Source organism: Terrapene carolina, unplaced genomic scaffold (assembly GCF_002925995.2).
Source record: "Terrapene carolina triunguis isolate 2854851 unplaced genomic scaffold, T_m_triunguis-2.0 Scaffold58, whole genome shotgun sequence".
In the NCBI taxonomy this organism is placed as follows: domain Eukaryota; kingdom Metazoa; phylum Chordata; order Testudines; family Emydidae; genus Terrapene; species Terrapene triunguis.
The window spans coordinates 76182272-76209829 of record NW_020664409.1 but is presented as its reverse complement, the minus strand read 5'-3'; the positions used below and the strand labels follow the sequence as shown (position 1 = coordinate 76209829).

The following is a 27558-nucleotide window of genomic DNA, read 5'->3' as shown; positions in this document are numbered from 1 at the left end:
TTGTACATATGCACTTAAAAGGAAGGAAAAAAGATGTGAGGCAATATAGCTGACCAGACTGCCCTTGATTTTCATGTGCAAGTTTCATCTGACCTCAGTTCAGAGACCTCCTATATGCAGAACATTCTCCGTGAGCATGTTTGTTGTCCCTTTGTAGCTGTCTTTAAGGCTCAGGGTCAGACCTTTCTATTTAAGTGAACTCACTTTTGATTGTTTTACTTTCTCTTTTCCATATAATTTTCTTTTTTGTTATTTTTACATTTGCCCTTTTTTGGGTTCGCAGAGAGGCGCTTTCTCTCTCTGTGCCATTTGGCCCCACTCTGTTTTTTATTATTATTGCCTTAACCTCGATACAGTGTCCACATACTTGGTGTTGGTACTGTAAAAATAAAGGGAAGAGGGCAATAAACTAATGGGATGCAGGATGCAGGAGAGGTTGGGGTAGGTGTTTTTTAAGAATTAAAACTTTTAGACCCTAATCCTGGAATGTCATCTGCTATCTTCTGAGGTCCCTAGTGGAGTGGATCAGATTGTAGGACCTGGTCTTTAATCAGGGATCCGCCTATCCTCCTAGTTGAATAACAAACCCTTTGGATCATTTGGGTTCCAAGCCCTCCTAAATATCAGATTGTATCACACTGGTGTCAGTCAGTCCTGTCTCTAGTAGGAAGCTGATACTTGAAAGCCGTGTAGAAATGTTGAACTGCTGATTTGAAAACTCTTAAGAACAAATCTCTCCCAAGTTCCTTGTTCAGTGTAAGAGAAGAAACTCATTGCTATCAGATTTATTACAGTCTAAGGCCCAGATCCTACAATGAGCCCTGCATGGGCAGGCACTTGCACAGAGCCCTATTGATTTCAGTGAGGCTCCCCATTGTGGTCTTCTGCACAAAGGCAATTGCAGAATTGGAACCTAAAAAGCTAACATGGAAAAGAGGAAGAGGAGACAGGGCAAATAAATAAGGGTGAATTAAGGAAATGAGAGTCTGGGAAGGAGTGAATATTATTTTTGATAAGAAAGAAAAGGCTTTTTACAGCAGACACTTAATTTTAGGGATTCACTGGTTTCCTTAAAGCCTGTTATTTTCCTAATTGTTGGTTATAAGAGCTGCCTAGTCTTCATTGTATCTATTGTACCTATGTATCAGTGCTACCTATAAATTAGCTCTTTAGAACCTATCAGTTTTGTTCAGGGCATTCCATTCATATTTATTACCCCCCCCCCCAAATAAAAATAAAACTAGTAGCTTATATTTCAGAAAAAATTCGGTGACTACAGAAATATTACTGACAATTTCAGAAATTTCAAGGCATGTTTCCCTGCCATTTTGAAAAGTTTCCTACATTCTTGACTATCATATATATTATTGAATTAATGTTGTAATGTTAGGGTTCCAGGCACTGATCTTTACAATAGAAACTGCACAAGAAGCCACTTTTTAACTGGGAAAGATGTTCATGCAAAGATGTTCCTGCATTTAAGTTGGTATTTAATAGAGAGAGCCAACATTCCAGTTAATATGGGGCTCTGCAGCATAGATGTTATCCTCTAATGTGGAACTTATACATTTTCTGAAAATCTAATCAAGTGATGTCAGTATATCCCCTTGTGTATTGTTGTAGTAATAGAAGAGAATATCAAAAAGTTAGTGAGGCATGACTTTCCTTTCCTGTAAGCTTGTTAGCTGTTCTTAATTGAGTTTTGCTTTTCAAAATGATCACTTAAATGGCTTGTAAGATTACCCAACTACCTATGTCAGACCAATCCATCTCCAGTTTCCTGATGAGTCTAGCTTATTTCTGTACATGAGAATTGGTGCTATAATGAGTTTTTGGTCTTTCATAGTTAAAGATATCTGTTAAAAATTCTCTGATTATTGTTCCCATCTTTTTCACAATTTTGAATGTTTCAGCATGGATGTTGTACAGCTCTGGGAATAGTATTAATTAATTACCAGTTTGTAGAAAATCAGCCAGGAAATCCATACATTATGGGCCTAATATTTAGAGGTGCTGAGCTCCTGCACAGCCATTGACTTCTCATTGATTTGGAATGGTTTAACGACATTCACTGAACCTGTATTGAACATCGTTTGTTCTGGTCCAAAGGTTTTGTCTGTGTTTGATATCATTTTGCTGAGTAATGTTTCTAGCATATACAGGTCCTTAAAATGAGAAGGTAATTGTTTTGTCCAGGCCCATTCAATCCTTGATCTCTCTGCTGTGACTGCTAACGAGACTGCTCGTTAATGCTTTTTGTGGTAGTGTTTTTTATAAGTGGGAAGTGCTTTTAAGTTACATGTCAAAGAACCTCTCTGGGAAAAATCATGTTGGCAGCTCTGATTCATGAGCTATTGCAGAGTATGTACTTAACATGGATTCTCTCTTTACTGTGCATGAAGCGGAGGTATTGTACAACTCAACCTAGAAAAGGCTAATGGGTTTACTATGGTGATGTCATTGATTTTATTTTCCTCCACTAGGTGGAAAAGCAGATCTAAAGTTAATAGAGCCATTTTTACAGGTCTTGTTTTCAGAAAGCAAAAACTATATTTGTGTATTAAACAAAATTCTTTCATACAGAAGTCTTCAAACTTGAGTTCATGGCCCTTTCAAGAGGTTTGTGAATATTTTTTCAGGTGGTCCACAGAGTATATGGATTTTCTTTTAATTATCAGAAAAATTTACATTTTGTCTATATGTTCTATATAGATTACACAAAAACAAAAAACCATCCACCATCTGCACCTAAAAAACTACATGCTTAAATTGCAAAGTCAAGCACTCAAAAGTTAGGAAATGCCAGATATATGGTTGCCTATGCTTTGTAATTCTGCCCTTTTGTGGTCACCCTAGTGAAGACATAATCATAAAGTTCGTAAGAATCTTTTGTAATGGAAATGTTAGGCAACATAAATGGAGGGGTCACAACCTGCTCCCCCTAAAATAATAATCTCATTTGAAACTGGGGATGTCTGCGTTTTCCATCAGAAATAATACATTTGTCTTCACTTTGAGGTAAGTGGGAGGACCATTGATTCTTCTTCGAGTAGATGCAGCCATGTATTCCACAAAGGTGTGTGTGCACTCATTGTACCGGAGCCAGAGAATTTGCCTAGCAGTACTCATAGGGGGCAGCGCTTGCACCTTGTGGCCATAGCCCCTGCGCTGGCTAAATGAGGTGACGCCGCTCTGACCCCCCTCAGTTCCTTCTTACTGCCCATGGCTGGAGTTGGAGCTCTGTGTGGTTTCTAACCTCAGAATCTCTCCAGTTGTTAGTGACTTTTCTAGTTGTATATGGTTAATTAGTATCCTTAGTATACTGTTAGTTAGATTTACTGTTAATTAGCATTTGTTTGCTTATTCCCTAACATTGTCCATTGTGTTGAGGGGTGGGATCCACAACAATCCCCTACAACAGTGCTTGCTGTGCATAAGCCAAGCCCACGTCAAGGAACAATGTTCAGTTTGCAAATTGCTCCCCAAATTGTTCACCAAATGGACACAGGCTGTTCATCTAAAGAAGAACCTGCTTGAATAGGCGACGCAGGTGAGCTGCTTTGGCACCAAAGCCTTTGGAGGTCGCCCCTCAGGTTCTGAGAACCCTGTCGCTTCATGTCTTGGAGCTGGTGCCTCACCTAAGAGACAGAGGAGTCGTTCCCTATTGAGTGTGCTGAGGAAGAGGTCACACAAGACCGATTGTGGCTGCTTTAGGTAGTGTGAGGGCTCATCTGCCTCCTCCAGGTATGAATGCCACCATGTGGGATGGAGCACAGCTGCTCCCCAGTACTGCACAGCGCGGTCAGAGATCCTGTGCCATCAACTCCGGTTCTGGCCCCAGGGCATCCGTTGAGTCCAGCACCAGCTGTTTCCGTGCCGGCGACATACCAGATGGCAACAGACCTGCTCTGCCTTTCTGACCTGATCTCTCCCTTGGTCCAGGACTTTGCCAGGACTGCATTGTTTATAGCCCCTTTGGCTGGGCAGACCACTGATCCTGTGGTTCTATTGGCACTGAATCCCGGCGTTTCCCTTCCACAGTCAGTGGAAGTGGGGCCTGTCCTGGGCTCAGCACAAGTCACCTCCTTGGCACTGGGAACTTCCTCAGCAGTCCTGCGGTCAGGACTGCTGATGTTACCATGACCATATTCACCACTCTCCACTTTGGCACCATTGGTCACCGTGGTACTGCTGCTGGCTTTGGGGTTGACATCGCTTCTGGCACCAGAAATAACGGAGGCATACTCAGTGCTGGCAGTATAATTTCCACTATTAAGTGCCAGTTTGGGCTATGAATGAGTCAGAGTAGTTGCTCACACCTTTAGAGCTGGCTCCACCTTTGTCCCTGGAAGCCTGGGACTCCTCGGTGTCCAGGCCGGGTTCTTCTTCCTCCCATTCTCCATTACCTGACCTTGGGGGTGTATATGCTGGCAGTGCAGAGGCACGACTATGGTGGTCAACAGCAGCAGCAGAAGTATTGTTCACAGTGAACATCTGGGCAGCCTTTCCCTCCCCAATAAAGGAGGAAGCATTCGGGACCATAGTTTGGCCAGTCAATATGCTTTCCCTGCTGTCCCCCAAGCGCCCATTTTGACTCCTTGGTCCAGAGCGGTGTTCCAGTTGTCACTCCCTTCTCCCCGTCTCCTCCATTTGGGGACAGGCTCGCTCATTTTTACAATGCTTGGGGCTTGACCACCACTGACAGTTGGGTTTTAAGCACCATCAGATCAGGCTATGCCATCCAGTTCCTGTCCATGCCCCTCCCCCTTCCACTCTGTTCCTTTTCAGGGACTCCTTTCATGAGATACTGTTCCTCGAGCAGGTCCAGTCTTTACTGGCTTTGGGAGTGATGGAGAAGGTTCCGCTGGAACACCGGGGCCAGGGCTTCTATTTTCCCAGTACTTTCTGGTGCCCAAATCCAAGGTAAGTGTAAGACCCATTCTCGACCTTTGTGGTTTCAACAAATATATCAGATACATATGGTTTCAAATAGTCACTCTATTGACTATCCTCCCCGCATTGTCTCAGAATGACTGGTTTGCTGCTCTGGACCTTCAGGACATCTACTTTCATGTGGCAATTTTGCCATGCCACAGAAAATTCCTTTGGTTTGTTATAGTGGAGTGCCACTTTCAGTATATGGTGCTTCCTTTTGGCCTCTGAGCTGCCCCTTAGGTTTTTACCAAATGCATGGTTATGGTGCCTGCGTACCTCAGGAAGAAAGGAATCTATTTCTTTTCATATGTGGATGGCTGGTTACTGAGGGGCAGGTCCAGAGAGAAAGTCCTTTCCAACAATGACATTACACTGCACTTGCTCAGTGGTTCACAAACTTACCAACAATACCACTGCAATGTATTATGTTAACAAGCAAGGGGGAGCACACTCCTGGGTGTTCTGCCAAGAGGCAATCAGGTTGCAGCAGTTCTGCATTGATCCAGAATCATCTCGTAGACCATCTCAGCAGGAATTTTCCCCTGAACGAGTGGTCTCCAAAGACAAGTGTCTTCCAAGTCATCTTTGCAACATGGAGCATTCCGATGATCAATCTGTTTGCCATGAGGGACAACAGGAAATGTCATCTGTTCTGCTCCGGAAGGGGCCTCAGTCCAGGCTTCCTGTCCCACACTTTCCATCTCAACCGATAGTTGGCTCTCCTGTACGCTTTTCCTCCAATCCCAGTCATACCACAGGTCATCTTCAAGTTGGAGGTGGTTTGGGCCAAGCTCATTCTCATTGCCCTCGTATGGCCAAAACAGTGCTGGTTCTCCGACCTTCTTGCACTATCAATTCAGCACCTCAAACCTGTTCTTCTCCATACTCATACAAAATCAGTTGCACCTTGCATCTCGGTCTCAGCTCCCTGCATCTCACGGTGTGGCTGCTTCATGCCTAAATGAGGAAGAGCAGTGTTTTGATGGCTGTTTAACAGGTTCACAGTAGAAAGCCCTCTACCAGAATGGCCTATTCAGCAAAATGGAAGCAGTTTTCGGTGTGGTCACTGGCCATGGAATTCAACTGACCCTGGCTTCTATCCAGGACATCTTGGAATACTTGCTGCACCATCAGTTGCTGGGACTTGCGCTTAGCTCATTGAGAGTGCATCTGGCAGCAATATTAGCATTTTATCCCCCCATTCAGGAAAGATTAGTCTTCTCCAATGTCATGGTAGCAAGATTCTTAAAAGGGCTTCGTCTCCATCCTTCCATCCAAGAGCTGGTTCCTCTGTGGGAACTTAAGATGGTTCTAGCGGCTTTAATGGGACCTCCGTTTGAGTCCCTCGCATCTTGTCCCTTTCCACTTTTGTGTCAGAAAACTTCATTCCTGGTAGCGATAACATCTGCAAGGAGAGTCTGTTAGTTGCAGGCTCTGATTGCAGAGCTTCCTTATACACAGTTCTCTGAGGACAAAATGACTTTATGACCATACCCCACATTTTTGTCTGTAGTGATTTCTCATTTCATTTGCACCCGTGTTCTTTCCTAAGCTACATTTATCTCTGGAAGAGCAGCGTCTCCATACATTAGATGTCAGGTGATGTCTAGCCTTCTATCTAGGCAGGACTAAACCATTTCATGCTTTGTCTTGCCTGTTTTTGTCATTTGGAGATCATATGAAGGGGTAAGCGGACTCTTCGCAGACTGTCTCTAAAGACATAACATCTGGTATCAAGATTGCATATGAAATAGCTTCAGCTATACCTACTCAGCAGGTGCGAGCTCATTTTACGAGAACTGTCTCAATATTGGACATTTGCAGGGCTGCTACATGGTTGTCCATACATACATTTATGAACCGTTATGCTGTTATTGCATCTTCCACGGTGGATGTCAGTTTTGGTAAGGTGGTCCTGCAATCTTTGTTTAGGTAGACTCTGAGCCCCACCTTCTGGGTGTATATTGCTTGTTTGTCACATACATGGAATACATGGCTGCATCTACTTGAAAAAGAAGAAGAAACGGTTATGTATTGTAACTATGGTTCTTTGAGATTTGATGCAGACGTGTATTCCAAGACCCACTGTCTGTCCCCTCTGCATCGGGTGTCTCTCTGGGTGTTTGATGCGAAGGAGCTAATGGGGGGGTTGGGGCAGCACTGCCTCATATAGCCCCAGGAGGGGCTATGGACACGAGGTGCAAGTGCCGCCACTCTGCGGGTACTGGTTGGCAAATTCTCTGGCTCTGGTGTGCAGAGTGCACCCACACATAAGTGGAATACACATCTGTATCACATCTCAAAGAATCAGTTACAGTAAGTAACTGTTTCAGTTAATTACAGTACATTTTTGTTCATATTGGGCATTAAATTCTTTCATAGATGTTAAGGCCCTGATCCTGCAAAGAGACCCTAGAGATCCTTGGTTGTGAATCTGTTTGCAAGATCAGTGTAGAAAGACCTATTAGCAAAGTCAGTTTGCCCAACCCTTTCACTTCCCAGCCAATATAGAATTGTTTTATTCAGTATATTCTTGAGAGGTTTTTCAGTCTAGTGTTTAATATATTTCTAAAGATAGGACTGCTACTGTTTTCCTTGGGAGACTGTTCAATGTGTAAGGGGCCTTACTGTTTTCTGATATTCAGCCTTTTTGATGCTCACTTGGACCATCCTAAACAACTCCTCGCTCTCCGACGTTTACACCCTTTCAGTGCATTGGGATACTAAACATATATTCTGTATCTCAAATGTTATAGTGTTGTATTGAAAATCATTTTAATGACTGTGTACATGTTTTGGCATCTGCAATGCAGAGAGGTTAAAACTAATTATAAGATTTCTATTTATTTTGCCAACAGTGACAGAATAATGTATTTTGCTATTGGTATTGTTCAACTTAATTATTACATTTTTACAGTTGTGATAATACATACTAGTCACTTAATACTTTATATTGTACATGCTTTTGATTAATCTAGGCTTTACCTATACATTTAAAAAAAAAAAGGAAATCCATTGTTCCCACAGATTAATCTTCATAAAATACTTTTCTTTAGGGAATACATCATCACTGAAATATTTTTCCTTAATGAAGACATCAGGTGGGTTTGATCAAAACATGCATTACAGTGGAATATATTCCTATTTAAATTGAAACGTTTGCACAAAATAAATTCCCCCCCTGCACAGTCCTTGAAATAGGGCTATGTGTTTTGGAGTAGAATGACAGAGCTGCAGTCAAGTTAAATTGTGTTTCTTCATTGTATTAGATGTCACAATTTATATTTTTAAAGATAAACTTTATACGACATCCTGGTGATCCTTCTTGGAAAAAAATTCCCTTAATAGAAATAAAGGTACTAGAGAGCCATTTGGGGACATCTAATTTCATTTTGTCTTTACCACCAGTACTGCCAAGATGGAACAGATATATTGAGTGTCCAAGATAGTCTCCACATTCCCCCATTCACATCAACTTTTCAGACTGTTAAAGGCATTGTGACTTCTTTCCCAAAACTGTGCCAAAAAAAGACTGGAGTGGGATTACCTTTAGCATTAACCCACAACCAGCCAATATATTTTTAAACACCACTGTCTTTGTCTACTCTAAATACTAAGAGGTGTTTAATAATGTTATTTAAACATATTTTTAATGCAACTTACTTCCTCAATGTAGGCAAAGCCCACAGATACTGCTCCCAGCTTTCCTGCGTTAAGAAACTACTATTGTAAGTATCTCTGCCCCATCCAGGGAAGCAGGAAACAGGGAGGGATGTTGTTATGGAGAGGAGCCACACACAAGATCCTTTCTAGAAACATGGAGTCCAGGTTGAGTCAGATATAAGTAAGAAACCAATTCAATCAAATTTTGGAAGGAGCTGATAGTCACTTAAAACAGGAGGTTATATTGTGGTGGGAAAGCACCATATTGGGAGGCCGCAAAGAAAATGAGAAAGTTGCATTAAATCTTAGGGTCAAATGCTGTTCCTCTTTGCAACATCTCAGTAACATGGCTTTGGTCATAGCAACTGTATTTTTCTGGGAGAGACAGAATTGTATCTCATCCCTTTGCAGGATGCTTGGCATCTACACTTAATGAAAGTCTGGTAGGATTTTATAGAAAATTATATCCTGACTTTAGAATTCTATATGATCATTCATAAACCCTGAAAAAATTATTATTCTTTATTAAATTCTATAAGTAACTTGTATAGTCACCTATTAAATTTGTGTAGAATGCTATAAGTTTATTTATATTTATTTATTAAATTCTGTAGGATTCTTCCAGCTTATACACCTGGGTCATGCTACAGATTTATTGAGGCATAGTGGTGGCAGCCCTCAGTGTGGAGTTTTGGACCAGTGAATTCACACTGTGCACAGATCTACTGCCAACACCTCTGTTACTGTAGCACTGTTACTGTAGCACTTAAGAGGCCTAATCGTGGACTAGGATCGCATTGTGCTAGGTGCTGTACAATCACAGAACTAAAATATAGTCCCTGACCCAAAAAGTTTACATTCTAAATATAACACAGACCAACAGATGGATAGAGATAGACAGATCAGAGGTGGGAGTCAGTTGACATCTCGGGAGTGAATGAGAGATGAGAGGTAAGGGAAGGATGGGGGTAGGCTGTGAAAGACTTGTTAAGGTGAAAGCAAGTAATCATGATTGGCAGGTGAACCGCCGCTTTGGGGAGACTCGCCTGCCAGCCCTGCACCTTCCATACAAGGCCCCATCTCCTGCATGCTGGAGCCCCAAAACCTCACTCCCCCCAACAGGAGAACCCCTGAGGGGTCCCCCCCGACCCACTGCCTATCTCCTCCCCTCATAGTGCCAGGCTGAGCGGCCAGCCCCCCCGAGTGCCGAGCTAGCCCCAGTGCCAGGCTGAGCCTCCGGTCCTCCTGCCCAGGATGACCCTCCTGAGTACTGGGCCAGTCCTAGCACCAGGCCGAGCCACTGAAGGCCCTCCACTGGCCACCAGCGCTGGGCCGAGCGGCCAACCCCCTGAGCACCAGCCCCGCCCCCGGCTGAGCCTCTGGCCCCAGCGCCTGGCCGAGCCTCCTCATTCCCCTGCCCACCTCTAGCTCTCCACGTCTCTCCTCACTCCCCCGTCCCCGAGGAGGAGGGATGCAGCGAGCAGCGGATACCTCTGGAGGTGGGGGTGGAGTGGAGGAGACATGGCAGGCACAGGCAGGCAGCAGCAGCAGGCGGTGGGGACTTTGGGAAAGGGGCGGGGCAACCATGGCCCAGGTGTCTGGCGGCAGGTTGGTGGCAGCGCCAGGGATACCCGCTGCCCATGCAAGTAACTTATGTTTGTTACAATAGAGAAGGGGTAGCCAGTAAAGGGATGCAAAGAAAGGGGTGACATGGTGAAAATGATGGGCTAGGAAAATTACCTTTGCAGCAGCATTCTGAATGGATATGAGTTGGGCAAGATTGTGTTTGTCCAGGCCAGAGAAAAGGATGCTGTAGTAATTGAGACATGAAATATGAGAGCCTGGATGAGAGTGTTAGCTATGGGGATAGATAGGAAAGGCTGTATCTTAGAGATGTTATGGAGAAAGAATCAGCAAGATTTAGACAGAGGACCTGTCATTGAGGACCTAGAACAATGGCAGCCTGTGGCCTGCACACAGCCTGTCAGGGTAATCCGCTGGTAGGCCATGAGACACTTTGTTTACATTGATTGTCCACAGGCACGGCCACCCGCAGCTCCCAGTTGCCACAGTTCACTGTTCCCAGCCAATGGGAGCTGCGGGAAGCGGCAGCCAGCAGAATCATTGTGCTTAAGCTAAAGGTGTATAGAATTGTGTTTAATAAGTGTTTTATTAAAATACAAAATTCAATAAAGAATGTTAGCTTCCATTTTAAATAAATTATTTATAAGAGAGTGCTCATGTGATATTATATGCATATTGTATCCAGATAACTGGAATCATTCATTGGTTATTTGCTTGCAGCACTATTTCAAGGAGAAATATTGAAACAGGGAAGAAGAAAAGAACTACGGGACATATACTGCCTTTCCAGTGTAAAACCGAGTAGAAAGGGAACATAGCTTCCCAAGGTTGCATAGCTTTTGTAAAGCTGCCAGACATTGTGTTCTGTTCCCTTCTATTGTGTAGGAAGAAGGGGAGCATATGATTATGCTTCCTTCAAAGGAAACCAAGGACAAATACACTAATTCATGCTGGACTTAGAATTTTAAAAACTGAAAAGAGGACAATAAAGATTTTGTAAAGTGGCAGTGTCAAAGGGATGTTGATAAACTATATTATTTCATGATATTTAAGTGCAGAGTTTATGTAAAGTAAATGAAAAGTTATATGTCTGATATAGTATTTTGGACTGTTCATGTCCCTGAAAGAATCCAAGTGTCAAATTCATTCCCAAAACAGTACTTAAGTTCAGTATTCAGAACAAATTTCTCACAAATTTCTTTTTAAGATAACATATTTACAACTACACCTCTACCTTGATATAACGCTGTCCTCGGGAGCCAAAAAAATCTTACCGCGTTATAGGTGAAACCGCATTATGTTGAACTTGCTTTGATCCGCCGGAGTGCCCAGCCCTGCCTCCCCAGAGCACTGCTTTACCGCGTTATATCCAAATTCGTGTTATCTCGGGTCGTGTTATATCGAGGTAGCGGTGTACTTTAGAAAAGTTAAACTCTTACAGCTATCTGTTATGGGGGATATAATTTTCTTTCTTTTACGTATAGTTTTCATATTTTCCTTACATCTGATGCTTGTAGTTTTATAGGTTCTTGAATATGTGTCATGGTGGATCCCACGTAGATGTATATTTGCCTCATGCATGTGAGCTCATAAACCTGTGAATAGCAGAGTCCATCATTATGTGCCTCCTTGTGCCACGGTGTAATGGCTATAATGGAAGGCATAACGGGTGGAGCAGTCTTGACCCTCCCCCAGTTCCCTCTTATCACCCATGACAGTGGGAAAGCACCAACTGTAGTGTGGTGATGGTGTTATTTATTATTATTTGTGTTACTGGAGCACCTAGGAGACCTAGTCATGGACCACAACCCCATTGTACTAGATGCTGTTCAAACAGAAGACAAAAAGAGGATGGATGTTTCTGGGCGGTACCTCCCAAGTGTGAGGGGCAGCATGTTGGGGGGAAGTTTAAGAGCTCCATTTTAGCCATGTTAGCTTGAGCTGATGGCTAGACATCCATTAGAAGATGTCAGAGAGACAAGCAAGATTTTAAATTGGACAGAAAGAAACACAGGTCTGGAGCAGAAAGGTAGATCTGTAAATTGTCTGGATGGAGATAGTAGTTGAATCTGTCCCCATCCCCCTTCTGTTTTTTGAGCGTTAAACTCAAATGTTTGTGACAAAATCTCTTCTTTTGAAATTTCTCATTGAAAAATTTTCAGAGGACATTTAAAAAAAAAGGAAGAAAAAGGGGGGACACCTTCACCCGCCCCCCTATATAATGGGATGAGGTGCTTCATGCAAACTGCTGGCGTTAGCAGACTTTAGTTCCACAGAGTTTAAACCATGTCCTTACTGTGATAGTCTTATGTCCTCAATTGACAGGCACAGAAGAGATCTTTTTTGCCTTGGTGAAGGGCATATTCCTGACACATGCTCCATCTACTGCTCCTTATTGTCCTGAACCCCAAAATGGAGTAAAATGAGGCTCAAGTTACGCCTCTGGAGCAATCTGTGAATGTCACGTCCAATCCCAGAGATGAGACATCTCCTTGGATATCTCCTTGGGTATTTGCCCTCTAGCACTGTACCATTAGCTCCTTCGGTACTAGCCCCCTCAAAGATAGAGGATGCCGTCTTTTTCCCAGCTGAATCACCCACCCAAAGAGTGACCCTGCTACACTAGGAGACACCTGTCATCTTCCTCCTTCATCATACACCAGGCTCTCTCCCAGAGGCAGCAGGTTTGGTTTTGGGAGGATGGAGGTCAAGAGTCATGCCAAGACTACCTCAGAGCCAGCTTTTTGAAATCACCTTGCCCCTTTCATTGGGTGTGTTCACACATTACAGCCAACGAATGGGTGCTGGACATTGTCACTACCCTCGTCAGTTCCTTTCGTGGCCCCCTCTTCTCCCCCTTTCCTATCCTCCTTCAGGTACCATTCTCATGAGATCCTATTAGAAAAAGAAGCAGTCTCATTGCTTTGTCTGAGAGCTGTAGAAGAGGTTCCTCAGGAATAAAAGGGAAGAGGTTTCTATTCATGATATTTCCTTATTCTGAAGAAGAAAAGGGGTCTTCATTCTATCCTAGACCTGAGGAGACCGAACAAATGCATACACCACCTCAGATTCAGTGTGGTAACACTTGTCTCCGTCATTCCTTTGCTTCAGACTCAGGACCTGTTTGTGGCTTGTTTGTGCAGGATGTGTACTTCCAGGTTTCCACCTGTTCCACAGGAAGTACCTGAAAGTTACAGTGGGACAAAACCATTACCAGAACAAGCTACTGACCTTTAGACTCTCCAGGGCAGAGTCTTTACAAAATGTCTAGCCATAGTTGTGGTACAACCAAGGAAAAAGGGCACCTACATCTATCCATATCTAGACAACTGGCTGATCAGAGGCAGATCATATAAGGATACTCTGACAAGCATCAACTGTGCTCTTTCTCTGTTAGCCCAGCTGGGCCTTCTGGTGAACTCCTCTCCCTTCTCCCCTCCCCCCCCCCCCCCCCACCCAATCTGTAATGGTGTCTATCAGGCCTTGTGGTCTCCTTGCTGGAGGAGTTGACATGCTGATGCACCCTGCTCAGGCTGGGCTCCCAACAAGACAGTCCTCCAGAAGCCTAGATGGGCCAGGAGGAGACACTGACCAATCTTTACAGCCCAGTTAAGAACGCTTCCCTGGTTCCTCTCAGCAGCAGTGCTGGGTGAGACTGGGACAGAAGAGGAGCTTCTCAGTGCTAGCCCAGAACTCGAGGGCTAGATCAAGGCCTTGTCTTCAAATGCTGCTACTAAGTGCACCTTTGAAGTTCTGTTTGTTTATTTAAAGACACAGAAAGCCAAATTCTGAGGGTTTTTTTAACTGTGTAGAGATTGACACCAAGTTCATGGCATGGGTGACCCTGCGGTGAGCAGGCAGCCAAAACTTGTGAACTTGTGCCACACTTGGCAGGGGGAGCTACGGAACATCCCCACCTGCCACACTATCACAGACAATAGAGTTCATAGGGGCCAGGATAGAATCCATGACAGTAAGGGCCTGCTCATCTCAAGACAAGATGCTACTTAATACAGTGATATCTCACCCAGCTATATCAGTCTGGATTTGCCTTGCATGTAAAAATGAGCAAGACTGTCTTACTTCCATCTCATGTCCTCACAGAGCTGACCTCATAGCTGCATCCTGACAATGTCTAAAAAGGGGTACCATTTGTGACCCTGTCACTCTCCAAGGCATTAGACACAGACACATCTGGGATGGGATGGGAAGCCCAATTAACTGTATCACCTACAAATACAAGGGACATGGTTCCCAGAGGACATGAAAGTGTGCAAAATGTGGGACACCCAGTCTTCCCCACTCTATAGACAGTCAATTTATGGAGTTGGTGCTACCTGCATGGTGTAATTCCAATTATCCTACACCTTCCAGGTGCTAGCAATGACTTGGCAGACTTCTTAAGCAGACAGTTGGTGACCAATCAATGGGCCTTGCAAAAATCCATCAGCAAGTCAGTATTCCACCAGTGGAGGAACCTGGTGACAGACTTGTTTGTCACCAAGGACAACACCAAGTGTCCAAATTACTATTCCAGAAGAGGCGTGAACTCTGGATCCTTGCCGGATGCTTTCTCACTGCAAAGGAACCAGAGATTCCTTTAAGGCTTTCCACCAATTCCTCTAGCCCCCAGCATGATTGCCAAGGCCTGAGGGAGACCAAGCTATACTCATCCTTGGTGCTCCAATTGGCTGAGGCACTTTTGGTTGACTGACCTGTTACAAATGTCCATGCGACCGTCAATCAGGCTCCTGGACCACCCAGATATGTTATCACAGGAACTAAGGGAAGTATTCCATCCAAACCTGAAGTCACTGTACTGGAAAACCTGGATTTTGGTTGGTTGGACACCATGGAAAGTAACCGCCCCTCACATGTTCAGAAAATCCTACTATAGAGCAGAAAACTGTCCATAAGCAACACTTTGGACTTCCATTAGTTTAATCAAGGTCCATCAGGCAGCAAAGTGTATCATCCACCGAATACAGTTTTTTCCAGCCTTCTTTCATCCAGTGATATGTAAATTCCCAAGGACCTCCTGCATGCTTTCCCATTGGTTAGAAATCCTACTTTAGCACGGGACCACAACATCATCCTTCTAAAATTTATGGAGCCCTTTTGATTCCCTCTGAGTGTTCTTACTCTCAAAAGAGTCTTTCTGATGGCCCATCACCTTGGTCAGATGAGTGAGTGAGCTTTAGGCACTTGGGAACCCCTGCATACCTTGTTTCAGAAAGACAAGATAGTACTGAAACCTTGTGCAAAATTCAGCCCCTATGTGGTTTCTGATTTTAATTGTGTTCTTTCCAAAGCCAATTTTCCGCACAAGGGGGGGAAAAAAAACAACTCCAGGCCTTGGATACATCTAGTGCTCTTTGAAAGAACATCAGTGGGAACAAATCTTTCAGAATGTCCTTATTTCAATTTTTCTTGGCTGGCCATGCCAAAGATCAGGTCATTTCATCACAAAAACTTTCAGAATGAGTAACACATTGTCTCTCACTGTGCTACCAGCCTGCTGATGTACTTCTCCCCCTGACTCTTAAGGCCCACTCCAAAAGAGCCCAAGTGGCACCATCAGCCTGTTTCCTCAATGTGCTCATTTCTGCAAGGCTATTCCGTGGAGCAGCCACCCTCAGATTTGGCAAGCATCATACACTGAACTTAATTGCTAGATCAGATGCCAAATTTGGGGAAATGATACTCTTATCTCTATTCAACTGATGCAGTTGATATTCCTCATCCCCACCATTCTGAAGAGAATACTCCTTGTGTAAGGAGTATGTGACAGCGTACCCCATAAGGCTTTATGGGTGGGTGTTTACAAATGTATGTATGATATAACTGAAATATGTTTTGTGCTGCCTGTGACATGGTCTACTATATCTATTAATCCTTTGTACATATATACCATTTTCTACTTGAGGTTAAGAATATGGCCTGTATGCTTGCTTGATTTCTAAGTAAGCTTGGTGAGGCATTTGGTCAGCTTCTTTAGGAAGGAATTTGCCAGGGTAAGTACCTGATCGGGAAACACTTGGGGAACAATGCATCTTGGAATGCTCCAATCCACATAAGAAGTCTTCCTGGAGACATGCAAGATACCATGTGGACAATGGCGTCGGCCTGTAAAGACTGAGTCATGCAGGGGCATGTGACTTGCCCAGGTGACTCCAAAACTCCATCTTGGAGCTGGACTTTGCATAGGAGGGAGGAGGGCGGTCTCCTCCCACAAGAGAGAGTCTATTTAAACCTGGGGGAGACCCCTCCATTTTGTCTTCAGCTGGCTAAAGAAGGAGCCTCTCCAACCCGGTGGTTAAACACTGGAATAAATTGCCTAGGGAGGTTGTGGAATCCCCATCTCTGGAGATATTTAAGAGTAGGTTAGATAAATGTCTATCAGGGATGGTCTAGACAGTATTTGGTCCTGCCATGCGGGCAGGGGACTGGACTCGATGACCTCTCGAGGTCCCTTCCAGTCCTAGAATCTATGAATCTATGAACCCCCCAGGATGCTTGAAGGAAACTGAAACAAAAGACAGTAACTACAGGGGTGTGAGAGATTGCTGGACCCAGGCTAAAGGGAGATTAGCCTGTAAAAGGGAGCATTCTGGAACTGGTGAGGAAATTATCTGTATTCAGTTTGATTAGGCATAGATTTGCGCATTTTATTTTATTTTGCTTGTGACTTACTTTGTTCTGTCTGTTACTACTTTGAACCACTTAAATCCTACTGTCTGTATTTAATAAAATCACTTTTTATTTAGTAATTTACTCAGAGTATGTATTAATACCTGGGGGAGCAAACAGCTGTGCATATCTCTCTATCAGTGTTATAGAGGGCGAACAATTTATGAGTTTGCCCTGCATAAGCTTTATGCAGAGTAAAACGGATTTATCTGGGTTTAGACCCCATTGGGAGTTGGGCATCTGAGTGCTAAAGACAAGCACACTCCTGTGAGCTGTTTTTGGGTAAACTTGCAGTTTTGGGACAAGTGATTCAGACCCTGAGTCTGTGTTGGAGCCAGACAGGAGTGGCTGGCTCAGCAAGACAGGGTGCTGGAGCCCTAAGCTGGCAGGGAAAACAGAAGCAGGGGTAGTCTTGGCACATCGGGTGGCAGCTCCCAAGGGGGTTTCTGTGATCCAACCCGTCACAGAGTATATACAGTATAAGGATGCATAGTACAGTATAAGGATACATATGGATGCATAGTCAAAGAAGAAAGAATGATTAGTCACGCTATGGTAATTGTGGTTCTTTGACATGTTGTCAGTGTGGATGCCACATATATACCTGGGTGAAATATTTCGAATGAAACATTTTTCGCTGAAAAATGCAGATGTGGGTCAACGGAAAGGTTGCAAATTTGCATTGAATTCACCAAATTGTTTCAGCCGTAAAACTGCCAATAATTTAAAAAAAAAAAAGTGAAATCTTTTCAATTCAAAAATGACTTTTCATTGCAAAATCTACTTAGATTTCATTTTTAAAAAGGGTAAAAAAAAGTCAAAAATGAAACAAATTGTTTTGTTCAGCCTGAAACTAACTGTTTTCAATGTTTTTGGTATGCCAAAAAATCCCAATTTAAAAATTTTTGTTTTTGTTTTGCCAGCGAACGGAAAAATCAGTTATTTGCACAGCTTTAGGCATGACCTCTTATCTCCTCACCGCTTTTGGAGTCGTCAGCTACCAAGGACTTTGAATTGCAAAGAAACTAAAGCAAGGTTGAGGCCACTCCACTCCTTATGCCCTTGTACAAGGTGGCACAGGTTGCATGCACATTCCCGAAGGACATTGCTATTCAAAAGATTCCAAGCTTGCATGCCAGATGAACATACAGACCTACATGAGGTCCACTCTGACTACAACAATTCAAAGAACCACAGTTACTGTAGGATATGTAACAGTTCTTTAACATGTTAACCACATTGTGAATTATTAACTAAGTTTGTACAGGTTAAGCTAGCCAAGCATCATAAGGACTCTGTCATGTTCATTATTTTTAACTATAGAGAAAATCTTAATTTCACACTATTTTTATTTGATATGAGAGAATTTTAGAAAATCCATCCTTTCATAGTTGTGAGAGTATTACTTTAGAGTTTTAGTGTATTGTGGTGGATACAAGCAGCTCTTGTTTTCTTTAAGTAGGGGGATTATAACTGCTTAGTTTTTGTTGTCATTGTTTTTATTATAGTAATGATCATAATGCTAAGGAGCCCCAGTCATGCACCAGGGAGTGTATTTAGTCAGAGATAAGAGAGTTTTAAATTCCTCTTTTTAAGTTTCCTTAAGTAAATTGAACACTTCACAGTTGTTCTACAATTCCCACTCCAACTCCCCCAAAAAGATGATTCAGAGTGCAAATTAAATGTGATTTGTTCGTCTTTGAGAAGCTTCAACTCTAATCCTGCTGACCCCTTTCCTTAATTTGCATTTAATGGCAAGGATACCGTTCCCTTTAGTTTTTCCTAGGTTTACAGATGTTTTCAGTCTCCTGACATGTATTTAATAGAAATTTTTATGTAGCTCTGAAATCTTCAAGAGTGGCTCAGGGAAAATAGAGTGAGTTTGTTTGTTATGAACGAGGGGGGAAGGAGACTATTCTACCTGCAGTGGGGTATTATTATGTGACATGGTGTCTGTCATAGATAAACTGTTATTTTTCCTGATCATAATTATGTCTTATGCATGAAGCATAAGTACAGTATGCAGAGCAGGAAGAAAAATAATTAATTGTTAGATGATGCAATACTGTAGGCCTGCATCTGCCTCTTTAATGCTAACAACCGAGTGACTTTTTGGCCACTTAAACTATAGAATATAAAAACTGGTGGGGGAATCATAAAGATTTTTTTTTTAAATAGGTATTCTTTTTCCCCCCAGCACCTTGGCCTCCTTCCACCAGGAGCCATGCTATTACTGTCTTCTGCTGGATCATGGCTTCCTCTCTCTCTCTCTCTGCTCTCAGTATCCATTTCTCTGCTTTCCTTCTCTCCAGCTCTGACTGCAGGGAGCCAGGAACCTGATCCAAATTACACTGAATTCAATTGGAGTTGAATCAGGCCTTAGGAGAGGAAGTAGAAACAGGACCTGAAGCAGAGACATTGGATCAGCCTTGAATTTGGCTCATTGGTGCATGTGTGTGTGGTTGTCCTTGTTTAAGAGAAGATGAATAGAGGCAGCAACTGCCTGGCTTACAAAGGGAACTGGGGCAATAGCTGAGGGAGACTTGGGTAAAGTGTGGAAACATGCATACATTTATGTGAAAACGTCGCAGAATAAATGGAGGAAGCACCGTGGATAGAGAGGAGTGGAAGAGTTAAGTGAGCAGCCTCTGGGGAATGGGGAAGCTGATATTAAAAAAAAGAAAACAGTTGAAAGAATGAGAAACTCAGAGGGAAAGCTTACTAGAACAGAAAGATGTAGAGAGGGCATGGAGGAGAGAATAGCTGAATGAAGATGAGGCAGTAGGGAGAAAAGACAATTCAGAAATAAAGGTTAGTGAGTGAAAAGAAACGAGATCAACTACTAATATTGCAGTAAAATTATAGTGAATGGGGAAAGCCAAACAAGCAAAACCCAGAGAGACAGAGGAAAAGATTCACCAATGTACCTTAGAAAGAAAAAGTTGGATGAATAAAAGTAGAAAGGGAAAAAAATGAGTAAGTTTATTTTATTAAATTTATAGGACGTCTAATACCAAATTATATTTGATTGTGTTTTTTTCATATACCCATGATTCTGGCCAACTGAGGGGAGGCTGATTTTGTGGGCTACTCAGAAAATATTAACCAGGCTACTTGCACTCTCCAGTCCTGCTCCAGGGCGGATAAAAATCAATGGTTTTGTTTTTTGGGGGGAAAATTGATTTTTTTAAATTTAAATTAAATATTGGTTTATTTAAAAAAAACTATTTAAAATTAAATTTGAAATTGACAACATATGTTAAGGCCTAAACATATAATAATGTGTTAAAATCATGTAAATTAAACACAAAAATTGTATTAAGCAATATATGTTTGCTTCTAAAGTTTTAAAGAAAAATCAGACCACTGAGCTTGAGGAAGTCAATGGTTAAGTTCCTGGACCCCAGAGTTTGTTGAAGTCCTAAACCAGCCTCTTCTGCAGGTACAGAGAGAATATTTTCTTCGTTACAATTTATTGAACTAGGTCAGTTCAATGACTAGTTCATTCAAAGTTAAGAAAAGTTTCAGTTGGCAGCTGAAAAAGCAGGAAAGTAAACTAGTTGTGAGAGGAAGAGATCTATTAATTCTAAAATCTTGAAGGACGTGATAACTAGGAACAATAAGTTCAATTCACTACCTTCAAATAATGCTTCCTTTGCTTAAAAAATCAGTTACTTTTAATGCAAAACATGTTTTGATAAACTTTTTGATTTTTTTTGTCTTATGTATCCAGCACATTTAAGGTAGCTTTATTTAATTTAAATAAAATAAATAAATGCTAGTTTTGTGCATTTTTAATTGAATTTTAATTTCCATCTAAATAGAGCTTGACATAAATCACAGTTAAAAAGTTCATCATCTAGTAAATTAGAAATGCATCATTTACCGTTTTCTAACATAAGAATGGTAAAAATTAAGAATCTCAATAAATGTAAATTAAGCTATGCTACTGTTTAAATAAATGTATATAGATAGAGTGTATCTTCCTGCTTAGCAAAAAATAGTTCTAAGTTTAGTCTAAAGACTCTATTTAGTTGTAAATCAACATGTTTTAGTGGTTATCAATGAAAATAAATCTTTCTTTAAGAAAATAAATAAAACATGAAAATAGAAAAGATTATTAAAATTGATTATTTAAACAACTGCTCACTGATTTAAATCATGATTAAAATTGGTGATTTAAACAACTTCGATTTTAATCAGTCTACCCTGTACTGCTCTGATTCCTCCAAACCCTTAAAGGAAAAATAGTTAATAAAAGTTGTTTTTTGTACGTCTGTGGGCTTCTTTAGGTAAAATTAATGGCATCCTTTGAACATATCACGCTTTTGTGCCTGGTCACTTTACAGGAACTGAGACAAAAAAAAAAAAAACCCTCCTTAAATTTTGCAATAAAGTGCAAGCATACACATTGTAGTTGTTTTACAATTCTTAAATATACTACGGTGTACCACAGTCCAGGTTTGCTTGCTGAAATTTCTTTTCCCAGCAGATCAGAAAGCCCACACACTCATACATTATACATATGCCTAAAAAGATGTTTGCAACATTCTCCTCATCCTCCGCCCTAGCTGTAGTTTATTCTCTCTTTAAAACAGGATAATTCTACCCAATCTATGTTTTTTCTTAGTTTGCTTTTAATGCTTATAATAAAAAAGTAGTTTTGTCTAGCATTCTTGTTTTTAATTTCATATAGGTTACTTGTGCTTGTCATAGAATCAGAGAATTGTTAGGACTGGAAGGGACCTTGAGAGGTCTTCTAGTTCAATCCCCTGCACTCAAGGCAGGACTAAGGATTATCTACCATCCATGACAGGTGTTTGTCTAACTTGCTCTTAAAAATCTCCAGTGACAGACATTCCACAACCTTTTTAGGGAATTTATTCTAGTGCTTAACTACCCTGACATTTAGGAAGTTTTTCGTAATGGCCAACCTTGCTGCTATTTAAGCCCATTACTTCTTGTCCTTTCCTCAGAGGTTAACGAGAATAATTTTTCTCCCTCTCCTTGTAACAACTTTTAATGTACTTGAAAACTATTATCATGTCCCCTCTCAGTCTTTTCTTCTCCAGACTAAACAAACCCATTTTTTTTCCAGACTTCCCTCATAGGTCATGCTTTCTAGACCTTGAATCATTTTTGTTGCTCTTCTCTGGACTTTCTCCAATTTGTCTTTCCTGAAATGTGGTGCCCAGAATTGGACACAATATTCCAGTTGAGGCCTAATGAGCACCGAGTAGCGTGGAAGAGTGTTTACGACACTCCTGCTAATGCATCCCAGAATTATGTTTGCATCCACCTTAGAGTAGCTCCATCTAGGTTCTATTTCCCTAGTTTGTTTATGAGAAGGTCATGCAAGACAGTATCAAAAGCCTTACTAAAGTCAAGGTATACCACATCTACTGCTACCCCACTTCCACAAGGCTTGTTACCTTGTCAAAGAAAGCTATTAGGTTGGTTTGACACAATTTGTTTTTCACAAATCTATGCTGACTGTTACTTATCACCTTATTATCTTGTAGGTGTTTGCAAATTGCTTAATTATTGTCATTATGTTTTGTATTGTACTGGTAGAATTTGTATATTTATAATATTTATATAATTTGAGTACAGCATTTTATGATTCATAGTATTCTTTTATTCTGGATGTAGCCTCTGGGAGGAGAGTTACATAGAGCCAATATAGTGTTTTTTCTGTGTAATAGATTAACTGTCCTATTCAATGGGTGAACTCTTTTGACGTCCCACAAATGGCAACATATTTCAGACATAATTCTTTTATGAAAAGAATGATAGAGTGGCAGGTCATGCCATAATTTATATGGCATTTTCTAGCCATCTGCTCTGTAAGGCTATGATCCTGTTATATACGGAGTACTCTCAATTCCTAGTGAAGTCATTTATTTGTCGTCTATACACCATCTGTGCACCAGTTTTGCTAATTCAGTTTAAAAATCACATCTTTAATTAAACTGCTACAACTTTGTATTATTTTTTTTAGTACATACTGATATTTGAGTTTGTATAACAATAAATAGACATTACATGAATCACTGTAAAGTTAGTCCAATAAATTCATAAACATAGCTTATTTTGTAGGGCAGTAAATCTTCCATCTTCAGACAGTTTTAACTTTTCCTTTCCTTTCAACTAAGGAAATGCTACTTCACCGCAAGTACAAAGACCTTCTTTCATGGACTACTTTGATAAACAAGATTCCAAGAATAAAAGCCATGAAAACTGTAATCAGAATATGCCTGAACCCTACCACATATCCAAATATCCTGATAACTGGAAAGTCCCTCAAGATGGAGATTTTGATTTTGTAAGTACATTTACAGTGTTACTTTTCTAACGTTTACTTCCTTGCATACTGTTTATTTTATGTATGCTAAAATTAATTAATCCTTTCTATAGCTTTCTAGTAGTGCAAACAAAATAAGTCATCTTTCAAGGATACCTTCCAAATATTTAATAGTAAAGTCATATTCTAACTGTTATACTAACACATTTGCCTAACACAGAACATGACTTCTAAAAGAGAGTGGTAGGTTGGAGGGAAAACATTAAAAAAAATTCCTTTCAGTAAATGTATTCTTGGTGCTTTTCAATTTTGTATCATAGTTTATCTTTATCAAACTGGTTGTGTGACCTAGTTTATTAAAGCCTTCAAATATATGAGAATACTGTAAGTGGGGGTTTTTTTTTGAGTTAGTATCTCAAGTGAGACATGTAGAAAGAATTTTAAACTAGGCAGAGCAATTTACATATCTCCTAAGTAGATTGAATAAGATCACTTAATGTGTCCTTTGAACCTTTTGGTACAACTTGTATTACAATTCCTGTGATTTCTGGAACAAACTATTACATCTTTAGAAATAATACACTGATCTGTTTGCTCTCTGTTACACTAGCTTGAATGTCTTTCTTCAAAATGTGGGTTGTTGTTTTTTTAAGATAACAATGAAAAATATGATAAGAGACAAAAAGAACTGTTCCTAAGCAGCCAGTAAAGCTATATAGTTTTAAAATGTTCTTTTATCAAAATGAAATAAATAAACTGATAAGACTGATTTGGACATGTGATGTATAGCTGTAACAGCTTTTTCCCCCCCCCCCTCTTTTATATTTTCTAACCTTTCTAAACAAAGGAATTTAACATACCTATTGTAGCTTTAACCTGTTCTTTCCTTCACTACACTGTAGTAGCTAAATTTGGTCACATGATACCTTCAGAAAGAGAAAAACAGCTGTAGGTGTGGGATTTTTTTCTCTGTTTTTACTTACTGTCTTTCTAAATAAAGCTGACTCTTAAATTTCAGCTACTATGATATGGCAAGTGAAACAGCACAGTATAAACTGTTGCTGTAGGAGAATAAAGCTTTTGAATAAGTACACTATTTTTTTCTAGACTACAAAGATACAATAGCCAGCATCTTCATAATCAGCCAGTGAAATAACTAGTACATTATTCATTGGAAAATAACTATCTGTATCTAAATGTGGTTTATTATGGTGGTAATAAAATTTCTGTAGAACTGCTGTAAAAACTGTTTTGCTTTTATAGATGGGCTGATAATTACAAACACAATGAATACATTTGTAAATTCTAAGGTCCTGATCCTGTGCACATTTATCCACAAGTAAATTTACACACACAAATCGTAGACTCATAGAAGATCAGGGTTGGAAGACCTCAGGAGGTCATCTAGTCCAAACCCCTGCTCAAAGCAGGACCAATCCCAACTAAATCATCCCAGCCAGGGCTTTGTCAAGCCGGGCCTGTAACCGTATGGGACTCACCCCTGCGGCGCCTCCTTCTGGTACCTTCTGGGAATGAGCTCTCCAGCCGTCGGAGTGCCCTCTGCAGGCCGGTGTCCCACTTTTCCTGGCCCCCAAGTCCCTCCTGGACCCGATGCCCCTTGCATGCCGGGGTGCTGCCCCCGGGCAGTACACCCCTCAGTCTCTGGGTCTCCCCTCCCCAGGGAACCCCCACCTCGCCTCAGTCTTTGGCTACCGCCCAGTCTCCATCTAGCCCCTGTTCACTGGGGCAGACTGCAGTATAAATGCCATTCATCGTAGGCAAGGGGGTTTGGACCTGCTGCCTCTGCCTACCCCTTTTGGGCTGACCCCTGCAACCCCAGTACCTCTTTGGCCTTCCACTAGGCCGCAGCCTGGGGGTTTCCAGGCCGGAGCTCCCCAGCTCCCTGGGCCTTCCCCCAGCCCTGCTCCACCTCAAGTACCTTGGCACACTCCGAGCAGCCAGGTCCCTCCCTCTCACCAGGCTAGAGAGAGAGTCTGTCTGTGCTCCTGGCCTACTGCCCTCTTATAAGGGCCAGCTGAGCCCTACTTGGGGCATGGCCACAGCTGAGCTTACTTCCCCACTCAGCCTGGGAACTGCTTGTTCCCAGCCACCGCCCTCTCCTGGGCTGTTTGAAGCCCTTTACGGCTGGAGCGGGTGACCACCCCGCTACAAGGCCTTAAAAACCTCTAAGGATGGAAATTCCACCACTTCCCTAGGTAACCCATTCCAGTGCTTCACCACCATCCTAGTGAAATAGTTTTTCCTAATATTCAACCTAGACCTCCCCCACTGCAACTCGAGACTATTGCTCCTTGTTCTGTCATCTGCCACCATTGAAAACAGCCTAGCTCCATTCTCTTTGGAACCCCCCTTCAGGTAGTTGAAGGCTGCCATCAAATCCTCCCCTCACTCTTCTCTTCTGCAGACTAAACAAGCCCAGTTCCTTCAGCTTCTCCTCATAAGTCATGTGCCCCAGTCCACTAATCATTTTCGTTGCCCTCCGCTGGACTCTCTCCTATTTGTCCACATCCTTTCTGTAGTGGGGGGCCCAAAAACTGGATGCAATACTCCAGATGTAGCCTCACCAGCGCCGAATAGAGAGGAATAATCACTTCCCTCGATCTGCTGGCAATGCTCCTACTAATGAAGCCCAATATGCCATTAGCCTTCTTGGCAACAAGGGCACACTTTTGACTCATATCCAGCTTCTCGTCCACTGTAATCCCCAGGTCCTTTTCTGCAGGACTGCCGCTTAGGCAGTTGGTCTCCAGCCTGTAGCAGTGCATGGGATTCTTCTGTCCTAAGTGCAGAACTCTGTACATGCCCTTGTTGAACCTCATCAGATTTCTTTTGGCCCAATCCTCCAATTTGTCTAGGTTACTCTGGACCCTATCCCTACCCTCCAGCATATCTACCTCTCCCCCCAGCTTAATGTCATCAGTGAACTTACTGAGGGTGCAATCCATCCCATCATCCAGATCATTAGTGAAGATGTTGAACAAAACCAGCCCCAGGACAGACCCCTGGGGCACTCCATTTGATACTGGCTGCCAACTAGATATCGAGCAGTTGATCACTACCCGTTGAGCCCAATGATCTAGCCAGCTTTCTATCCATCTTATAGTCCATTCATCCAATCCATACTTTTTTAACTTGCTTGCAAGAATACTATGGGAGACCATATCAAAAGCTTTGCTAAAGTCAAGATATATCACGTCCACCACTTTACCAGTATCCACAGAGACAGTTATTTCATCATAGAAAGCAATCAGGTTGGTTAGGCATGACTTGCCCTTTGTGACTGTTCCTGATCACCTTCCTCTTCTCCCAAGTGCTTCAAAATGGATTCCTTGAGGACTTGCTCCACCATTTTTCCAGGGACTGAGGTGAGGATGACTGGTCTGTAGTTCCCTGGATTCTCCTTCTTCTCTTTTTTTAAAGATGGGCACTATATTTCCCTTTTTCCAATCATCTGGGACCTCCCCCGCTTACCACTGGGAAACAAGCAGGGAGAACTGGAAGTCCTGGCACAGTCAGGGAACTATGATGCGATTGGAATAACAGAGACTTGGTGGGATAACTCACATGACTGGAGTACTGTCATAGATGGGTATAAACTGTTCAGGAAGGACAGGCAGGGCAGAAAAGGTGGGGGAGTTGCGTTGTATGTAAGAGAGGAGTATGACTGCTCAGAGCTCCGGTATGAAACTGCAGAAAAACCTGAGAGTCTCTGGATAAAGTTGAGAAGTGTGAGCAACAAGGGTGATGTCGTGGTCGGAGTCTGCTATAGACCACCAGACCAGGGGGATGAGGTGGACGAGGCTTTCTTCCGGCAACTAACAGAAGTTGCTAGATCTCAGGCCCTGGTTCTCATGGGAGACTTTAATCACCCTGATATCTGCTGGGAGAGCAATACAGCGGTGCACAGACAATCCAGGAAGTTTTTGGAAAGTGTAGGGGACAATTTCCTGGTGCAAGTGCTGGAGGAACCAACTAGGGGCAGAGCTTTTCTTGACCTGCTGCTCACAAACCGGGAAGAATTAGTAGGGGAAGCAAAAGTGGATGGGAACCTGGGAGGCAGTGACCATGAGATGGTCGAGTTCAGGATCCTGACACAAGGAAGAAAGGAGAGCAGCAGAATACGGACCCTGGACTTCAGAAAAGCAGACTTTGACTCCCTCAGGGAACGGATGGGCAGGATCCCCTGGGAGAATAACATGAAGGGCAAAGGGGTCCAGGAGAGCTGGCTGTATTTTAAAGAATCCTTATTGCGGTTGCAGGAACAAATCATCCCGATGTGTAGAAAGAATAGTAAATATGGCAGGCGACCAGCTTGGCTTAACAGTGAAATCCTTGCTGACCTTAAACGCAAAAAAAAAAAA

The 27558-nt window shown here is 42.2% G+C and overlaps 1 protein-coding gene across 1 annotated transcript in view; it reads left to right on the top strand.

The window, feature by feature from the left end:
* STK3 (serine/threonine kinase 3) overlaps positions 1-27558 on the top strand; it is a 278273-nt gene that overhangs the window by 150167 nt on the left and 100548 nt on the right. Inside the window, exon 10 of the mRNA XM_024215812.3 lies at positions 23028-23197. Coding sequence (XP_024071580.1) covers positions 23028-23197 — 170 coding nt within the window. The remainder of the gene's footprint in view (positions 1-23027; positions 23198-27558) is intronic.